The 19,363-nt window shown below is 43.9% G+C and overlaps 1 protein-coding gene across 1 annotated transcript; it reads left to right on the top strand.

Moving 5' to 3' along the window:
• Positions 1-14,846: 14,846 nt before the first annotated feature.
• Positions 14,847-17,959, top strand: SRXN1 (sulfiredoxin 1). Its single transcript, XM_072110793.1, has 2 exons — positions 14,847-15,096; positions 17,186-17,959. The coding sequence occupies exons 1-2, from the start codon at positions 14,878-14,880 to the stop codon at positions 17,387-17,389; spliced, it is 423 nt and encodes a 140-aa protein (XP_071966894.1). The 5' UTR covers positions 14,847-14,877; the 3' UTR covers positions 17,390-17,959.
• The last annotated feature ends 1,404 nt before the right edge of the window (positions 17,960-19,363 follow it).

Raw genomic sequence — 19,363 nt, 5'->3', positions numbered from 1 at the left:
CTTTTTCGGACCATTCTCTGTAAACCCTAGAGATGGTTGTGCGTGAAAATCCCAGTAGATCAGCAGTTTCTGAAATACTCAGACCAGCCCTTCTGGCACCAACAACCATGCCATGTTCAAAGGCACTCAAATCACCTTTCTTCCCCATACTGATGCTCGGTTTGAACTGCAGGAGATTGTCTTGACCATGTCTACATGCCCAAGTGCACTGAGTTGCCGCCATGTGATTGGCTGATTAGAAATTAAGTGTTAACGAGCAGTTGGACAGGAGTACCTAATAAAGTGGCCGGTGAGTGTATATATCCACTGCGATATGTGCACAAACACTATACATGGAAAATACACATATATAAACACAGCACTGTGTATACTCTCCACAAATACAGATACACACATCCTGCGGGGGATATAAACCCGCCTTGTATGTTCACACTTTGTACTTGAAAATGGCTACATTGAGCTAGCTGAAACGTTGTATCTTCACACTGGTGGAATAAAACACTTGTTTCACGGAGTGCTGCTTCCCTATTCTTGGATCGTAATTTGTGGGATCGTGAGTTGGGTCCTTAGAAGCTTTGCACCCATCTGGATTTAAATCCTACATCGCTGTGCCGCCCTTTCCTTTTTCTTTATCGATACACTGACAGTATATATAATAAACACTGAAATACAGATGCACATATATATATATATATATATATATATATATATATATATATATATATATATATATATATCCCCACACCAATACCCATCTACCTATACAATACTAATAATATCACAGTAATGAATACACTACATATATAAATATATACCAGCTGGGAATATACTCCACATTATTATACAGTGGAAAAAAATGACTGCATTATAAAGCTGCCATTATGGAGATATAGAGATCACTTACTGTATAAATCAGTCGTAGCTTCACCCTTGTACCTCTGATCTGTCCTGGTCTTCATCTTGGTGGCTTCTCACAGATAACAATTCTTCACAACTTTGAAAAACACCACAGCGTAAAAACACCACAGTCACTTACAGTATAATGTCACATAGATAAAAACGATGTCCTAATTTATATACGGCGCCTACTCATACAGCATGACACCTCTTATTAATTTGAGTTTACTCCCATTCATTAATTAATGATGGGGTGCAGGGTTACATTTAAATTAATGAGGTATTGCCTTGCTAACTCTTGATAGTTAATTTAGTTAATACACTGTTCGGCAGCTCTCCCTCTTATATACAGGAGCCATTACTCCCGCCCCCCCCCATCCCCTTTTCATATACAGGAGCCTTTATTCCCCCCCAAGCCCTTATTATATACGGGAGACATTATTCCCCCATCCCCTTATTATACATAGGAGACATTATCCCCCTTCCTTCCACCTATTATATATAGGAACCATTATTCCCCCCCTCCCCATCCCCTTATTATATATAGGAGCCATTATTCTCCCCCATCCTCTTATATATGGGGGGCATTAACACCCCCCATCCCCTTATTATATAACAAGTGCAGGAAAAAACAAATATATTTACTCACCTCACCTCCATTGACGCCGGCTGTAGTCCTCAGTGCAGGGACAGACAGCCCCTCGTCAGTATTTACCCAGCCAACCCCTCCCCCCCCAGTATACAGCCAGCAAGCCAGCTTCCCCTTGTATACAACCAGCCAGCCCCTCCCCAGTGTATAGCCAGTCCCCTGCCCAACACATTAAAATAATAAACCATATACTCACCTTTCCGACGCTCCCCCTACTTGATGCAGTCTGTCCAGCCGACAATGACAGCTCCGTGCGCGCTGGCCCCTCACAGACTATGACATCAGCCGCTTGCCGCCGTCATAGTCTGTGCGATCACAGCATGCACTGAGCTGTCACTGCCGTGACAAGTAGCGGAGCTGCAGGGGAGCATCGGAAGGGTGAGTACATGGTTTTCTATTTTTCGACCAACCCCAGACCAGTCCCAGAACAGCCCCATCGGTCCCGGATTAATAAGCCCACCGGGATTTCTCGTGGAGGGTCATATGGCCATTCCTTCCCTGGCACCCACGATCGTTTTGCCCCTGATTATCCCAACTAGTGATGGGTCATTTGTGAATGAGCCGGCATGAAGAACTGGCTCTTTTGTGAGAACGACTAAACCGCTCACCAATCCCACTTTAACTTGATAAAATTGGGTTAAAAGTAGCGTGGGGTGACTGGCAGGCCCGAGGCTCCCTATTATATATTTAATAGGGAGCTGTTCAGGAGCCAGAAGATCCGACTCTTCTTAGTGAGCAGAGCCTAATGATCCTCCTCACTAAGAAGAACAGAAATTCCAATAACTAATCCCAACCAGGCTGGCTTACGCAGTGTACCATTTATTATCAATAGGGGCGCATTGTATCAGATTGTGTCTGTTTTATACTATTTGACTGCTTATGTTTTTATAATGTCTGCATTAGTTGTCCTTGGCTCACCCATATTTACTACAGTTATAATAAATCAGCCAAGTTGTTTTACCATTATCTCTTGTGCATGTGTACAAGTCACTCCCTGGCAGAAGAGGAAAACCCTTCTACAAAGCTGCCAGCAAGAATCGAATGGAGGCACTGCATCATAGTGAATTTACCATACACCCTTCCTGCAGAAGTTACAACTTATTCTTATAGTTGTGTGTTAGCGCATTATCGGAAAGAACATGTTTGGAAACATGATTTCAATTAAATCAAAGACAAGATAGTACATACTGTATTTTCCAGCGTATAAGATGACTGGGTGTATAAGACAACCACCAATTTTTCCAGTTAAAATCTAGAGTTTGGGATATACCGTATTTACTCGAGTCTAACCCGACCCGAGTATAAGCCGAGGCCCCTAATTTTACCACAAAAACTGGTAAAACCTATTGACACGAGTATAAGCCAAGGGTGGGAAATGCATTGGTCACAGCCTCCCCAGTATATAGCCTGCCAGCCCCTTCCCCATAGTATATAGCCAGCACCTGCCTCACAGTATATAGCCTGACAGCCCCCTGCCCAGTATATAGCCAGCAACCCCTGCCCCCAGTATATGAGCAGCAGCCCCTGCCCCCATGTATATCCAGCAGCCCCTGCCCCCATGTATATCCAGCAGCCCCTGCCCCCATGTATATCCAGCAGCCCCTGCCCCCAGTATACAGCCTGCAGCCCCAGTATATAGCCAGCAGCCCCTGCCCCAGTATATAGTCCGTGCCCCATAGTATATAGCCATCACCTGCCCCCCAGTATATAGCCTGCCAGCCCCCTGCCCAGTATATAGCCAGCAGCCCCAGCCCCAGTATATAGCCAGCAGCCCCAATATCAATTCTAGGAAAGGGATGTGATGCAGTGATACCTAACATGTGCCATCCACATCAGCCACAATGCCCCTCACATCAGCAACAGTACCTCCATCAGCTGCCACAGTGCCCCCTCCATGGTATCCACAGTGCCCGCAAAGCTGTTAGAGTTACCCCAATAGTAGTCACAGTGTCCCCTTTTGCAGCCACAGTGCCCACCCATAGTAGCCATAATGCCCCCCTAGAAGCCACAGTGCCCCCCACAGCTGTTAGCCTGCCCCACACTTATAAAGGCAGATTTACTCCTTAAAAAAGTCCCAAGCTGATAAATCCGCACAAGACTTTTTAACGCTGCAAAGTGCTTTTACTGGACTGATTGTACAGAAGCCAGAACTTCCTGTCCTGCTCCCGTCTTCTTCTGTCTCCCAGCATCTGATCTGAAGAAAAGTAAGGACGATCTGAAGTGAAGCAGTCGGTACTCTTGGGGGAGTGCCCCCGTCAGTGCAGTGCTGAGAGCTCTCTCTTCTATCCACAATGCAGTTGATTAATTCTACAGTCCACGCTGGACAGACACTGATAACAGGTAATCATTGTCTGTCCATCCATGATTTAAAATGGCTGCAGTTATTTATTTGCCCCCATACTCCCATTCTCTATGATCCCTGCTCTCTTAGATGACCAAGCACCTTGACCTGACCCATGTCTCGTGCTTTGCTTCAGCATCTATGGGCTGTCATCTAAATGTTAACTCCTTAGTGCACCCCCCCTTCCTTGAGTAAGTTAATGTTTTCACTACTTGACAATTTGTTTTCCTATTTTGAGGTGTTGCAGAAGTTAATTTGCTGTATAGTGGATAAGGCTCATTGAGTTATTTTGTATTCATTTATAGCATTATGGGTTTATGTATGAGATATTCACATATTCCTGGAAAACCCTTTTAATAGTAATGACGAACAATGTCACATACCACATAGAGTACAGACAAAAAGTTTGAACACACACAGTTTTCTGTATTTTCATGACCATAAAAATTGAAGATTCCCACTAAAGGCATCTAAACTATGAATTAACACATGTGGCATTATATACTTAACAAAAAAGTGTAAAACAACTGAAAATATGTCTTATAATCTGGGTTATTCAAGTAGCCACCTTTTGCTTTGATTACGGCTCTGCACACCCCTGGCATTATCTTAACGAGCTTCAAGAGGTAGTCACCTGAAAAGGTCTTCCAACAGTCTTGAAGGAGTTCCCAGAGATGCTTAGCACTTGTTGGCCCTTTTGCCTTCACTCTGCGGTCCAGTTCACTTAAAACCATCTTGTTTGGGTTCAGGTCTTGTGACTGTGGATGCCAGGTCATCTGGCGTAGCTCTCCATCACTCTCCATCTTGGTCAAATAGCCCTTACACAGCCTGGAGGTGTGTTTGGGGTCATTTACCTGTTGAAAATAAATGATGGTCCAACAATTTTTTTTAACAAATTTTATTGAGCATAAAAAGTACAGAAGATGAGAGGGCACAGAATTCTTACACATTACTTATTACATATTTGCAAAGTTCAGAATTGTTATAACATTCATTTTCCCACTAAATCAGAGGAACATATCTGACATCGAATTACTGCTATCTATTCCTTCTTTTTTATCAATTCTCTTTTTATTAAAGAATTTTGTAAAAACAGGATTTATACAGTGTACAATGTCAATTTGTCTGTTCAATGCAAGAATACATAGCATACCCCGTGATGATTCTACTATAACAATTGAACATACATATTCAGTATAATTATCTCCATCGGGTTAGCGGGCACTTACAGATAAACTAAGCGTTCTTGCAACAGAAAGTCATACGCCATAACTGCACGGTACCTGTTTGTGCTCATGACATTGCAAGGAATTAGTAACAGAGCAGGTGTAACAACAAAATTTTATGAACAAATATAACCAGATCGTAATGGTAGGATCTAATCTTACGGTAGCTTTAGTTCATGGGGGAGGGGGGGGGGAGGTCATGGGGAGGGAAGGTCAGAGGGAAAGAGTGTGTTGTGTTATATTACTGTCCGTTGCTTGGGAGGAAAAAAGGGTATGTTGCTTAGTTTTTTGCTATTCGGAGGGTGTGTGCTCACGCTACAAACACAGCCATTATTTTTTATTAGCATTAATTCTGTAATCTATCCATGGTTGCCATGTCTTGACAAATTGCTCGTGGGTGTGAGACGCCCAGCTCGAAAGTTCCTCCATCCGACAAATCTGAGCCACTTTCTCCTCCCAAGCTGAGATGGGTGGTGCGATGGTTTGTAACCAGTAAGTGGGTATCAGCGCCTTTGCTGCCGCGATAAGGTGTGTAAAAATAGATTTCCCATCTAGCTTAGTATCATCTGAAGCCCATCCCATACAAATTAAGGGTAATGATATTTGGGGGGAAGCAGAGCATACGGTGCGAATTCTGCTTTGGATCTCCAGCCAAAAGGTTTTAATTAGAGAGCAGGACCACCACACATGCGTGTAAGAGCCTAGTTCTAGTCCGCATCTCCAGCATATCCCTGTAGGATGCAGGCCCCAGTGAAACAATGATTCTGGTGTTTTGTACCACCTCGATAATAATTTGTAGTGATTTTCTTGTAGCCTAACACAGCGAGAAAAACCGTAGGAGTGTCTCAGTACCCAATTTTTTTGCTTGTCCGTGAGGGTAAGGCCCAACTCTTTTTCCCAAGCTGAAATGTAAAGCGGGTAGTCTGGTGCTTTCTTAGATAACAAGATGTCATGTAGAAACGACACCTTTGTGACCCTGGGGGTGCCTACCGCTAAAGATATCTCTAGAGTTGTTGCCTCTCTCACAGCCCCGTGGTTCTTTAGGAACTCCCTACACACTGACTTGAGCTGCATCTTGATGAGTGGCAAGCATCCCTTCCCTTTTGTCCTATCTTTAATTTCCACATCATTCATCGTGTCGGCTTTTTTAAGAAATTCCCCTAGTGTGAGGTCCTCAAATCCCGCCCACCAGGTAGGCACGTCAGACCACTTCTTAGATATTGTGTAAGGTAGGAGACTAGCTGGCATTAAAGGTGATGGGAAAGGGGATACTTCAAATCTCTTGTTTACTTCATGCCACATCTGGAGTGTGTGTCTCGTCAGTTTGTCCAGGCAGTCTAAATTCTGTCTCCAGGGAGGTGGAATCCACGCCCCTCCTAGCGTCAGAGATCTCTCTTTCTGCCCCATTGACTTGGGAATTACTGAGGAGCTATCTTGTGTTCTATATGCTAACCCTCTCGCCGCCTGTGCAGCCCAGTAGTAGAATCTTGTGTCCGGTACCCCCAGACCTCCTCTCCCCTTTTTCCGCATCAGCAGAGTGTGTGCCAACCTAGGACGTTTCCCTCTCCATAGATAATTTGAAAACATTTTCTTAATTTTGGAAAAAAAGCATCCTGGTACTGTTATTGGGAGCATCAAAAGGGGATAGAGTATCTTGGATAACACATAAGCTTTTAACACGTTCTTCCTACCCATCCACGAGATGTTTGGCAGATTATAGTCTGTTAGTTTTTGTTGTATGGTATCTAGAAGTGGAGTGAAGTTTAGTTTATAAAGATTACGTGGGTCTCTAGACAGTTGGACTCCCAGATATTTGATAGAGTCATTCTGCCAAATAAAAGGGGACGTTGGTTTAATCTTTTTAACTTGATGTGCTGGTAAGGATATATTTAAAATTTCTGACTTGCTCATATTCACTTTAAAGTTAGCAATCTGATTAAAGTACTCAAAGTGTTTACAAAGAATCGGTAAGGCTTCAGATGGATTGGTAATCAGAAAAATTAAGTCATCGGCGAAGGCCGCCAGCAAACATGTGGAGTTCCCCATCTTAAGCCCTTTAATGCGTTTGTCTTGACGTACATATTGAATCATAGCTTCTAGGCAGAGTATAAAGAGGGAGGGGGATAAGGGACAACCCTGTCTCGTTCCATTTCGTATATGGAAGGTGGGTGACAAGATCCCGTTGACTCTAATACGCGCCGAGGGCCCGTTGTACAACGAGAAGATAGCTTCCACAAAGCTACTCGGGAGGCCATACTTTAGGAGGACCTCCTTCATAAAGAGCCAATCAACCCTATCAAATGCCTTCTCGGCATCCGTGCCGAGAAGGATTAGAGGGGTCTTCCAGGAATTAGCTGAGTGTATGGCTCTGATTACTTTGGCTACGTTATCTTTGCCTTCCCTCCCCTTGACAAATCCTGCCTGATCATCCGCTATAAGACGTGGAAGCAGTGATGTCAGTCTGCTGGCCAATAGTTTAGCCCATACCTTTAGATCTACGTTCAGTAGGGAAATTGGGCGATAACTCCCAGGCTGTTCGGGGTCTTTGCCCGTTTTGTGTAAAATGGTAATATGAGCTGAAAGCATAGACGGAAGTGAGTGTTGCCCTTTGAGCAATGCATTGCACATGTTTGTAAAGTGGGGAGTCAATAAGGAGCCTAGTTTCTTGTAATAAAGTATTGTGAACCCATCTGGGCCCGGGCTTTTTCACCCTGATATGGATGCAATGATCTCTCCCAATTCTTGTTCTGTTACCGGTTGTGTTAATGGACCCATGTCCGCCTCACCCAAGTGCGGGAGCTGAACCTTCCCCAGGAACTCTTGGATATTTTTCAGTCTCACTCCTCTATCCTGGCTAGTTTCTTGATGTCTCAAATTATATAGGCCTGTATAGTATTCTTGGAAAACCTGGGCTATGTCCTCCGTTTTGTGTACTCTATCCCCTTTTGATGTTTTGATTGTAGAGACGAACGTACGTGCCTGTGCCTTTTTCAAGAGACTGGTCATGGTTCTACTACACTTGTCCCCGTGAGCATAAAATTTATGTTAGGCTTTTAAATAAATCTTTGATATAGTGATGTTAAGGTGGTCCTTCAGTTGGTCTCTGGCCAATTTCAGATCATTTTCCACCTGCAGGGCCTTAGATCGTTTATGCTGTCTTTCTAGGTCTGAAATTCTTTTTAGCAGCCCCTCTATTTTCGCGTTCCTTCTTTTCTTTACCCTTGCTCCCATTTCCATTAGGATCCCCCTAGCTACCACTTTCTGACCTTCCCACAGGGTTACTGGATCTAATTCAGTATCGGCATTGTCAGTAAAAGATTTGGACATCTTAGTTATTAATTCTGCTACTAGAGATTCGTCTCCAAGAAGCGTCTCGTTTAGTCGCCATGTCCACTCCTTAGCCGGGATATGCGGTAAGAGGAAGTACATCAAAAGAGGCGCATGGTCAGATATCGTGCTAGGTCCTATCTCCACCGACAAGGCCTGTTCAATATGGTCTGATTGTACGAAGAGGTAGTCTAATCTCTGCCATGTATTATGAGGGACAGAGTGGAAGGTGTAAGATCTATCCCCCGGGTGTAAACTTCTCCAGGAGTCTAAAAGTGAGAGATCCCCCAAAGCCACCTTAATTCGCTTTATAGCCCTAAAAGAGCAAGCAGAGTGTCCCGTGGAGGAGTCCTCTAATGGATTCAGCGTGACATTCAGGTCACCTCCAACTATAAGGATTCCTTCTGCGAATAGTTTATCTTTTTCTAATACGTTACACAGCCACGCACATTGGCCCCTATTTGGCCCGTACAGTGAAACAAAAGTGAACATCATTCCTCCTAATAGACCTTTTACTAGGATGACCCTTCCCTCAGCATCTTTGTATGTATCCTTTAATGTGAAGGGTGTGTTCCTATGGATCCCTATGGAGACTCCTTTAGAAGATGCAGAAGAACTGCCGCTGTGGAACCACTGATCATACATCTTAAGCGGTAGTTTTGGTATCCTATTTTCTTTAAAGTGGGTTTCCTGAAGTAAAACTACTTCCGTGTTAAAGCGCCGTAATAAGAGCCAAAGTTGAGATCTCTTACCAGGGGAGTTGAGACCTTTCATGTTCCAGGAGGTAATCTGGAGGGTCGCCATCACATACGTATCATGGGTGTGGAGTCCGGTTGCGAATTGCACCTCTTTGCTCTACTCGGTTGTGTTGCCTGGGGGGGAATGTAAGACCAGGAAAGAGGGAGAGGGGAGGGATGGAGGGAAGCTACCACATTGTTACTATGAACATAATCTATCAAAAGACATACATAAAACATTGAAAGAAACACGTGAACAAATAAACAAACCCATGATCTCTCCGTACAGGTGCACAGAGCTCCCACTTTTGGAGAGTGGTCTATACAACCTGCGACAATGCGCCTGAATGCGCTGGGGGGCACTACTAGACTAGGTAGTCGCGTCGCCATTTTGGGCGAGACCTATTATCTGCTTAGCTATCTGCTAAACATAAAACTGGATTTTGGGCTGGATAGTGTAGCAACCGTCATAGGTGTTTTACCAAGATTCCGTGCCAGCTTGGGCTTGTTGACCGAAACATATACAGACTGAGGCAAATGGTGAATGAAATACTAAGCTATACAAGTGTGTAACTTATTAATGAGGGGATAACGCTTAACCAAAATAACGCCTGGCGGCTGAGCATCTTACTACATAAATGAGATAAGAACCAGTGAAAAACTGTTTGAACACATTGGGAGTAAGATGAAAGGTAAGTTGAACCTGTCCGATGTGAGTATTTCAAGTGTCCTCTTTCCCAGTTGATCTCTTCTTCTTCTCTCTCACAGGTTTCGGCGCCGCCACTAACTGCCAGGGAGTAGGTGTTTTCAGCATAGGTAGCTCAATCTCATCAGCTACCGGTAGCCAGGAGGGAATATTGATGGGGTTAATTCCTAGAAGCTTCCAGGTTTTCTCCAGGTCTCTCGGGTGCTTGATCACTACTTGCTGGTTCCCTTTAGAGAATTGCAGGCCAAACGGGAAAAGCCACTTGTACTGTAGGTTGAGGTCGCGCAGTTTGGTCAAAAGTGGCCTGAAAAGGCGCCTTTTAGCCAGAGTGGATGCTGCTAAGTCCTGAAAGAGGGCCACTTTAGCGCCTTCATATTCTAAGTCGCCATGTTCTCTCGCTTTGCTGAGGATGGCTGCCGTGTCGACATAGCTCAGGAGCCCGCAAATTATGTCTCTGGGTGGATCTGATGGGGCTGGCTTGGGCCTGAGGGCTCTGTGCACTCTCTCGATTATCACTTTACCAGAGCGGTCTGCCCCTAATAGCATAGTGAATATCTGCTGCATGATGCTTGGCAGCGCTTCTGTAGCCCAGGATTCAGGGAGGCCTTTTAGCCTGACGTTTTTACGGCGACTCCTGTTTTCTTGGTCTTCCAGCATCAGGAAGGTATGATTTATCTGGTTGTCCTTGGCTGTCAATTTGCTCCTTACAGCCTCAGCAAAGCCCACTAGTTCTTCCTGCCCTGACTCCAGAGCTTCCACCCTATGCCCCACGTGGCGTACCTCTGCTTTGATCTCCGAGAGCTCCTTCATGACCGGGGCCAACGCTGCCGTGATCGTTTTTTGCAGCACTGCTTGTGATATCTCAAAGCGTGAGGAGCCGGGCTCGTGGTCTGACGGCGTGTCCGAGTGCTCTGAGGCATCAGAGGGTGAGTTGCTCGGCGCCATCTTGTGCCGCATGCACGCGGGACTTTCTGGGCTCGTTTTGTCTCTAGCAGCTTTATGTACGTTGAATTGAGAGCGATCAGCTTGTCCCCGGTTACTTCCGGGACCGCTACCTCCGTATTTCACCATTTGCTGTTGCTTCTGCCCAGTTTGCTGCGGGTCTCACATGTGTAGCGCACGGAGCTCCGGATCTATGCTGCCATCTTCCGCAGCGGTCAGCTCCGCCCCCCGCTATCTATTCCTTCTACTCAAGTTTACGTGTCCTTCATACACAACCACAAATACCCTTCCCACCCCCCACTCCCCCATGGCTAGTGGCGATGCTCTTCATACACGTATGGTTCCATTCTTTTGCGCATAAATTTGCCTCTGTTTCTTTACGTCTTAAGTTTCCTACTAATTAAGTTGTACCATCATTTACTCCAATGACTCCACATTTTCACTGGCTTCTAATACTGGCATATAATTCATTCTACCTTTCCAGGCTTACGCACTAGGTGGGTTGTTATTTTTCCAATTGTACAGGATTAATATACTCGCCATCAGTAGACCTTCACAGCAAACCCAGATGACCTTTTTTGATCCCCCAATACCAATCTTGGTACCCAGAATGCAGTACTTTATTTCACATGGGATAATACATCCATACGATACCCTTATACATTCTAATATTTCTTCCCAGAAGCGATGCCATTTTGGGCACCTCCAAATCATATGAATCAAGTCCGCATCCTCCAAATCACATCTGGGGTATTTTTCTTTTCTATTCCACCCGAACATATTCACTATTTTAGGAGTATAATGCACTCTGTGTACTAAGAATAGCTGGGATACTATATATGACAAGTTTTTCGTGGATTGTCTAATCATACCCAGTGAGTCTTCCCATTTTTTCCTTGTTAAATCCTGTATATCTTTTTTCCACTTTTCATAGCAGTATCTGGTAACATTCCCTTACTTCATTATTTAACAACTTATAAATATTTGATATATTCACTTGTGGTCTAAGAAAATTGGGCAAGGGGTGCTGTACTTCTTTGAAGTTACCATGAGTCAATAATAAACCCTAGGCATATCCAATCTGGGCATAAAAAACCAATCCCTTTGCTGAACCCCAAATTGTTGTCTCATTTCTTCTTGTGATTTTACCATGAAGGCTGCAGCATACAGTCTCCTCTTAACAGCTCTAACTATATATATATATCTATATATATATATATGTCTATAAATCAATTAGGGTGGGGGCTCTACACTAATGTGGTGTTTTATACTGAATTGCACTGTTTATAATGTAACACTGTTATTATCCATTTATGCTATGTAAATTGGTTGAAACACCCCTGCCAAGGTGTAGACAAGGGAGTGCTCGCAAATAAGGCCCTCTATCTGTAGTATCCCTCTAGAAGAGTCTGATTAACTCACTTTTAGGGTAATACAGTTCTGTAAAGGCAATTAGCAGTGGTAGATTCTGTCTGGACAGACAAGGGTTAAAACAATTTTATACTGTTATCCAATGATGTTCCAATCTGTTAGCGGGAGTGTGATTGGAGAGTGAGCACCACCTGACCAGGGAATAATAAAACCCCTGGACAGGAAGGGTCAAGTCCTCTTTAGGCCCAGCTCTCACCACATTAGGAGCTCCTAGGCCTCAGCTCTCAACATAGAACACACATTGAGTGACCAGAGACATAGTGTCAGTGCACCACTAGCACAGACACACAGAACACCCAGGACAAAGCTGCAGCTTCCATGCCGGGACACAGCTACCTCCCAGCCTGCACCTATTACCAGGCTGGTGAGTGTACTCCTGAGGATCACTCTCCATGACCACTCCAGTAATCCAGAATCCCTCCAGTAATCCGGCATCTGTTCTGAAATTGTTTGGCCCATTGCCTGCAGTTCTTCCAATAAAGAACCGTGAGTTACTTTTGCACAACGTTGCCTCCGTCTGGTCCCTTTATACGGCTGTACCATCAAGGGTTCCCCCATCCTCTAACCAGGGACATATACTACAGACACTAAGGGGTTGCCCCAGGGAGATTCAGTACAGCAGCCTCTCCCTCTCTACATTTTCTTGCACACACCACCCGCTGGAGACCTGCCAGGCTGTAGGACAGCCCTCCGGTCCCCATAACAAGCACAGTGACCACAGCGTGCCTAGGCCGCAACCGCCAGCCACTCTGATATTCTGGGCTCCGGCTGCCTCCAGGCCCCAAGAAAAGGTTAGGCCCCGGTGGGGGATGTTACAGTACCACTTTAAGGTTAGCAGTTACCTAATACGTGCCAGAGCAGAGTATATAAGGGACCACCCCCAGACATGTGCTCAGTTAGTATGGCTCATTCAGTGAGTGTGTACTGAGACAGTGAGGAGAGTGTCACAGAAACAGCAGCAGGAGCATGACCACAGGAAAAACCCCAACATCTGCCAGAGAGGGAGAAAGATAACCCCATCACCAAGGTGAGAGACTAAGGACCCCAAAGTCACATTGTCTCTAGCAGCAGCTGGATGAATGTCCCAGTATAGAGGCCAAGGCCTATAAGAAGACTTTAAAGAAGCCAGAGGAGCTTAGACCCAGACATAAGGGTCCAGATAAAATAGAGAGCACACTGTTACAGGAACAGGGGAGTGCAGCAAAGTGACAATTCTGGGCTTAAAGGAAACCTACCACTTGTAGTGGCAGGTTTCCGATGGCAATACCGGGCACCAGCTCAGGGTGAGCTGGTGCCGGAGCTTATTTTAGTTAGTGTTTTAAACCGCGGTATCGCGGTTTAAAACACTTTTTAAACTTTATAGCCGGCGCATGGAGGTACGCGCTTGGCGCTTACCATGCACGCGGCTCTCATTCACTTCCTATGTAGCCGCGCGCACGGTAAGCGCCGAGCGCGTACCTGCCTGCGCCGGCTATAAAGTTTAAAAAGTGTTTTAAACCGCGATACCGCGGTTTAAAACACTAACTAAAATAAGCTCCGGCACCAGCTCACCCTGAGCTGGTGCTCGGTATTGCCATCGGAAACCTGCCACTACAAGTGGTAGGTTTCCTTTAAAGATACAGGACTGTAGATGACAGTCGCGGTGCTGGTCCATGAGTAGAGGAGACTGCTGAGGAGCTGGTGGTTGGCGGCCAGTGGCATCGGGCAATGCGGTGCGGGCCTCTGGTCCGCTGGCGGTACAGGCCTCTTTGTGGCGTTGCCACGGTGCAGGCCTCGGCAATGACGCAGGCCTTGGTGGGTCCAGGCGCACGCCTCTACCTTCCCGATGTGCTGGCTCCGATCCCAGGTCTCTATCTGTGTACCTCAGATTGTGAGATTAGCACAGTAACCCTTACACGGCTGTCAACCATATCACATAGGTTAGTCCCAGGAAGAGATCCTCCCTGTATTACAGAGGCTCTAATCAGGGTGGAGGCACTGACTTACTTTCATTACATTCCCACTCTTCCCTGCTGCCACGGCTCCAGGTCCCATTGTACACACAGGTCAGAGGCTGCTGTAAGAGGGATATTACTAATACTCCCCCCCCAAAAAGGGCTACATGGGGTATTGCTGTATAGCTTGACAGCACCAATAGGGTAGTAAGCACTGAGTGCCTAGGGAAGCATCAACACTAAACACAGGGATCATGTATTCTCAACAGTGTCCTCATACGTAATAATAAAAAAAATGAAGTGCAATGCTCTAAAAAAGCACATGATGCAAATACAATGTGATCTATTACAAGGAGCACAAACACCCTTGGTTGTGTAATAACTGGACGCTCCGCTCACTGCAGACCAGGAAAATGCTCTGCGTTCATGACACTGCTGTGCTGATTCACACTGATTCAGCTGCTCGACTGTACCACTTAGTGTGGGGGGAGATCATGTACAAACAAACGATTAACACAAACGTACTGTCAACTTTTTTTCTTTGTGTCATTATGAAACTCAATAAAAACAGAAATGTTAGTGTCTCTAAATAAAATGTAGACATTTCTAAGCTATTTATAACATCAGTCTTTTTATAATTAATGGTGGCTTCCAGTTAAAAGCAGGAAGGATCATAAACTTGAAGGCATGTTGCAAGGGAGGCTGAGAACATTCTTGAGTTGGAGAAGAAGATACCTGGTAACGTATATGGGCCAGGTTCGTAGGATGATAGCCAGCCATCAGAACCGGAGTGTTCATTCAAGTAACATCTCTGAAGTTCACAACATCCCTATGAGGGTGCTGATCAGACCCATACCGTCTGTCCTAGACGAGACTAAGGTGCAGAGTCTGATGGAAACCATCCAGGTAACAAGAACTGCATACAGATACAGGCTGCATTCACACATTGCAGCTGCATTGCAGTGTGTCTGTGTTGCAGGTGAAAATGTTTTTTTTTTTATGTGACTGCAGCTAAAAGCCACTTCTTTGTTGATACTTTTAGCTTCCTAAGGCTACATTCACATTGCAGTATGGGGGACGTATATACGGCCAACGTATATACGGCCGACAATGTATATACGTATATACGCCAATGGGCACACGTGCGGCACCGTACCACTCCGTACCACAGAAAAAGATAGGACCTGTCCTATCTTTCTCTGTAGTACGGCGCTGTGCGCTATAACTTCCTATGGAGAGGGGCGGGGGTGAGCTTCGCTCACCTCCTCCTCCTCTCCCCGTGCACTGCCGTTGTCCGCTAAGGTATGGTACGGCGGGCAACAGCAGTGTGAATATAGCCTAACTGTGTGACATTTATATTTTTACTTATACAGATGAACCAGTCATCGGGCTCAGAAATACTGGGGTAGATTCATTATTCCTTCTCCACCAATTTTAAGGCAGAGAAGGCACTTATATCTGGGCCTTCTGGGCAGCGGCATGAATGCCTGCTGGAGACTATAGTAAAAAATACCCACCAGATCACACCTGGTCTCAGGCCCGACCTGGCAGATATTGCAACTGTATCTACTAAGAGACCTGAGCTCTGGTGGGGGGAATTTTAAGACTGGTTTTTAAAATACCAGTCTTTTTTTTTTTTACATATTTTTTTTTTAGAATTTTAGAACATAGTATAATACAAAAACATTGAGCAAGATAGGCACCCGGGGTTCAGACAGCTATATCTAAAAAAATTTAAGTACAGCAGTGAAGTTAGAAAATAATAAAGGGGCAAAAAGAATTGGTGGGAGGGTGGGATGGGAGGAGATGGTGAAGGCATTCCAAAATTCTTTGAGTTAACCCAGTCATTACAAGTAAAAAATATCACAGTATCACAAATAACGTGCACAAATCTCATAATGGCTACTTAAAGTTAAACAATCCTCAGGCCCAAATCTTGAATAGGCAAATTCATATAATCAAACCATTTTCCCCAAGCTTTCTTGTAAGCCTAACAGAAACAATCCTTTGAGCAATTAAGTACTCTAGGGTACACCTGTGCTGAATTTCCTGAATAATGGGCTTTTGGTCAGACTGTGGGAGGACTTCCATAATATTGTGATACTAATTCTCCCAGTAGTGAGTACGGTATGTGGAACATAATTTTTCTATCCTGCATGGCAACCTGTAGATCCCAGAACCTTATTACTATTTAAATCAGTGACAAAATGTTACTCCAAAAGTGAAGTCTCCAGAAATTAGGTGTACATGACAAGATAAATTCCTTGATATGATAAATGGCCCCTGAACAGAGACTGACAAACCATATGCTGACTTGTTCTAGTAACAAGATAACACCCATCAAGCAATTGGATACAGTGAGGTCCCAGCTAAAATAGTTGTACTAACCTTTTATTGTATAATTATTGTAGCACCTGGTTGGTAACTCCAAAAGGTGGAACCTGAAGGAAATCTACCATTTATTTTCATGCATTGTGAACCAAACATACCTTGAGAATACTGTAACTACATTGATGCAGAAATATATCTTGTTTACTCCCTGAGCTGAGTGGTTTTGATGAAAAAACAATTTTAAAATTATGATAATGAGGCTCTGTTGCTCCTGTGGCTGCTCTGTGCTTCTCCTTACCCTAATTAGGAACTGCTTCAGAGAATGATGTAATCACTGTGTTGACCCTAACAGGCAGAAGTAATCAATCACTGCACCATCCCCCAGCTGCTGTATATGAGTAATCCAGTTCAGGTTGATTAGTCCTGTCTGGAGAGATCAGGAAGCTCCATGTAATGTGTTTATGAACTGCAGCCAATCTGCACCCAGTTTTCCCAAGGTCCAGAATTTTATAATTATTTTTTGAGCAAAAGCACTCAGGGATCAGGGATCAGCTTTCTGCATAAGTGTCGCTACAGCATCCTCAAGTTATGTTTGGTTCACATTGCATAAAAACAAACACTAGATTTCCTTTAAGTTAATATTTATTGTTTTTTTTCCAAATAGGAGAACACAGATCTGGTGCCCCCTATAGATGTTCTCTGGATCAAAGGCCGGAATGGGGGCGATTATTACTATTCTTTTGGTGGATGTCATCGCTATGCAGCTCATCAGAGACTCGACAAGGAAACTATAGCAGCCAAACTCATTAAGTCTACTGTCAGTGACCTACGCACGTACCTTGGTTCCAGCACTCCTGATCTGCTCTAAGGTGTGGATGGACGTTTTCACTCAATATTGTACTGAAGGCTGCAGAACTTTTGATTACGCGGATGATCCACTATTATGTCTCATTTGATGAATAAAACAAAATCCGGGAACTGGAAATAAGTCGTTATTACAAGCTGCATTAACATCTTAGAAAAATATCTATTGCAACCTACTGATAGAATCCACCCTCTTTTCCATATGTTCTATTATTTTGTAGATTTCTTTATGAGAATTATTTTTGAAGCATATTTAAATAAATATATTTAGTAATAAATAGAAAGTATTAAAAATATATTAAGTAATAAATAGTAAATATTATATTGATATTTATTTATTATATTTTTTTGGAGTAATTTGCATCTGAAATGCTGCGTGCCAAATTTATTGAAGGATTTAGACCATTTTTGGGCAGCTTTCGGACTCATCTGAAAAAGAGCCGTGTCCGAATGGAAAATAGCCTGTGCGCCAGAAAATTTAGTCTGTGCCCAGAAAATTCAATATTGTTTGCATGTTCTTTTCACTGCAAAGAAAACTGGCGCAAACTGTTTAATAAATGTGGGCCAATGTGAATGCAAGTGCTATTTAACTATGATGCAAATACAATGTTACCACAAATGTGATGTTAACATGATGTGAATGCAAATACGATGTAAATATATACATATTTTTAAAACAAAGCCAATGTAATAGCAATGTGAACGCCAATGCGATTTTACTGCGACATAAACACAAACTTGCTGTATGAAGTATACATGGCTTTTGCATTCAGATCACTTTTACATAGAGTTTGTTTGTATTATGTGCTTGTGTTTACATCACATCTGTGTCTACTTTGTTTTTAACATCGCATTAGCTTTTATATCACATTTACATTCACATTGTGTTTGTGTTCACATCAGGTTAGCGTTTACATCCCATTTGCGACAACATTCCTTTCCCTGCAAAATTGAGTTTGTGTTTACATCACATTTTTGTTTACATCACAATACTTTGTGTTTGCGTTTACATTGGATTCGTTCTAACATCACATTTTTCGACAACATTGCCTTTAAATTGTGGTTACAACTACTTCTCCCTAACATTCACATCACATGTGCATCCTGTTTACATCTCAATTTCGTAAAATGTTTGTGTAAACATTGTGTAAATGCAATGTTAACTGAATATTATCTAAATATAAACACAATGCGGGAACACAGCACATAGATAAGCATAGAGAGAGAACACTTGGTGAATGATTCTCTGACATTGCCTGCTGCTGATTGTACAGTAAGAGGGAAGATAAGTATAACACATGCCTCCAGCCCTAGCTCCTACTATCTGGCAGAACACAGATTACAATGGTCAGATACTAGGACTGAGATCCCATCAACCATGGGGCGAAAAAAAAATTCAAAGTGCTCCAATAGGATGGGATGCTAATCCCCATATGTGTGAAGTTGTGAAAGCTCATCTTTATGTTTAATATCTACATATTTATACACTCACCGGCCACTTTATTAGGTACACCTGTCCAACTGCTCGTTAACACTTAATTTCTAATCAGCCAATCACATGGCGGCAACTCAGTGCATTTAGGCATGTAGACATGGTCAAGACAATCTCCAGCAGTTCAAACCGAGCATCAGTATGGGGAAGAAAAGTGATTTGAGTGCCTTTGAACGTGGCATGGTTGTTGGTGCCAGAAGGGCTGGTCTGAGTATTTCAGAAACTGCTGATCTACTGGGATTTTCACGCACAACCATCTCTAGGGTTTACAGAGAATGGTCCGAAAAAGAAAAAACATCCAGTGAGCGGCAGTTCTGTGGGCAGAAATGCATTGTTGATGCCAGAGGAGAATGGGCAAACTGGTTCGAGCTGATAGAAAGGCAACAGTGACTCAAATCGCCTCCCGTTACAACCAAGATAGGCAGAAGAGCATCTCTGAACGCACAGTACTTCGAACTTTGAGGCAGATGGGCTACAGCAGCAGAA

The sequence above is a fragment of the Engystomops pustulosus genome, chromosome 6 (genome assembly GCF_040894005.1).
Source record: "Engystomops pustulosus chromosome 6, aEngPut4.maternal, whole genome shotgun sequence".
NCBI lineage: Eukaryota > Metazoa > Chordata > Amphibia > Anura > Leptodactylidae > Engystomops > Engystomops pustulosus.
This window is presented reverse-complemented; position numbering and strand designations above follow the sequence as displayed.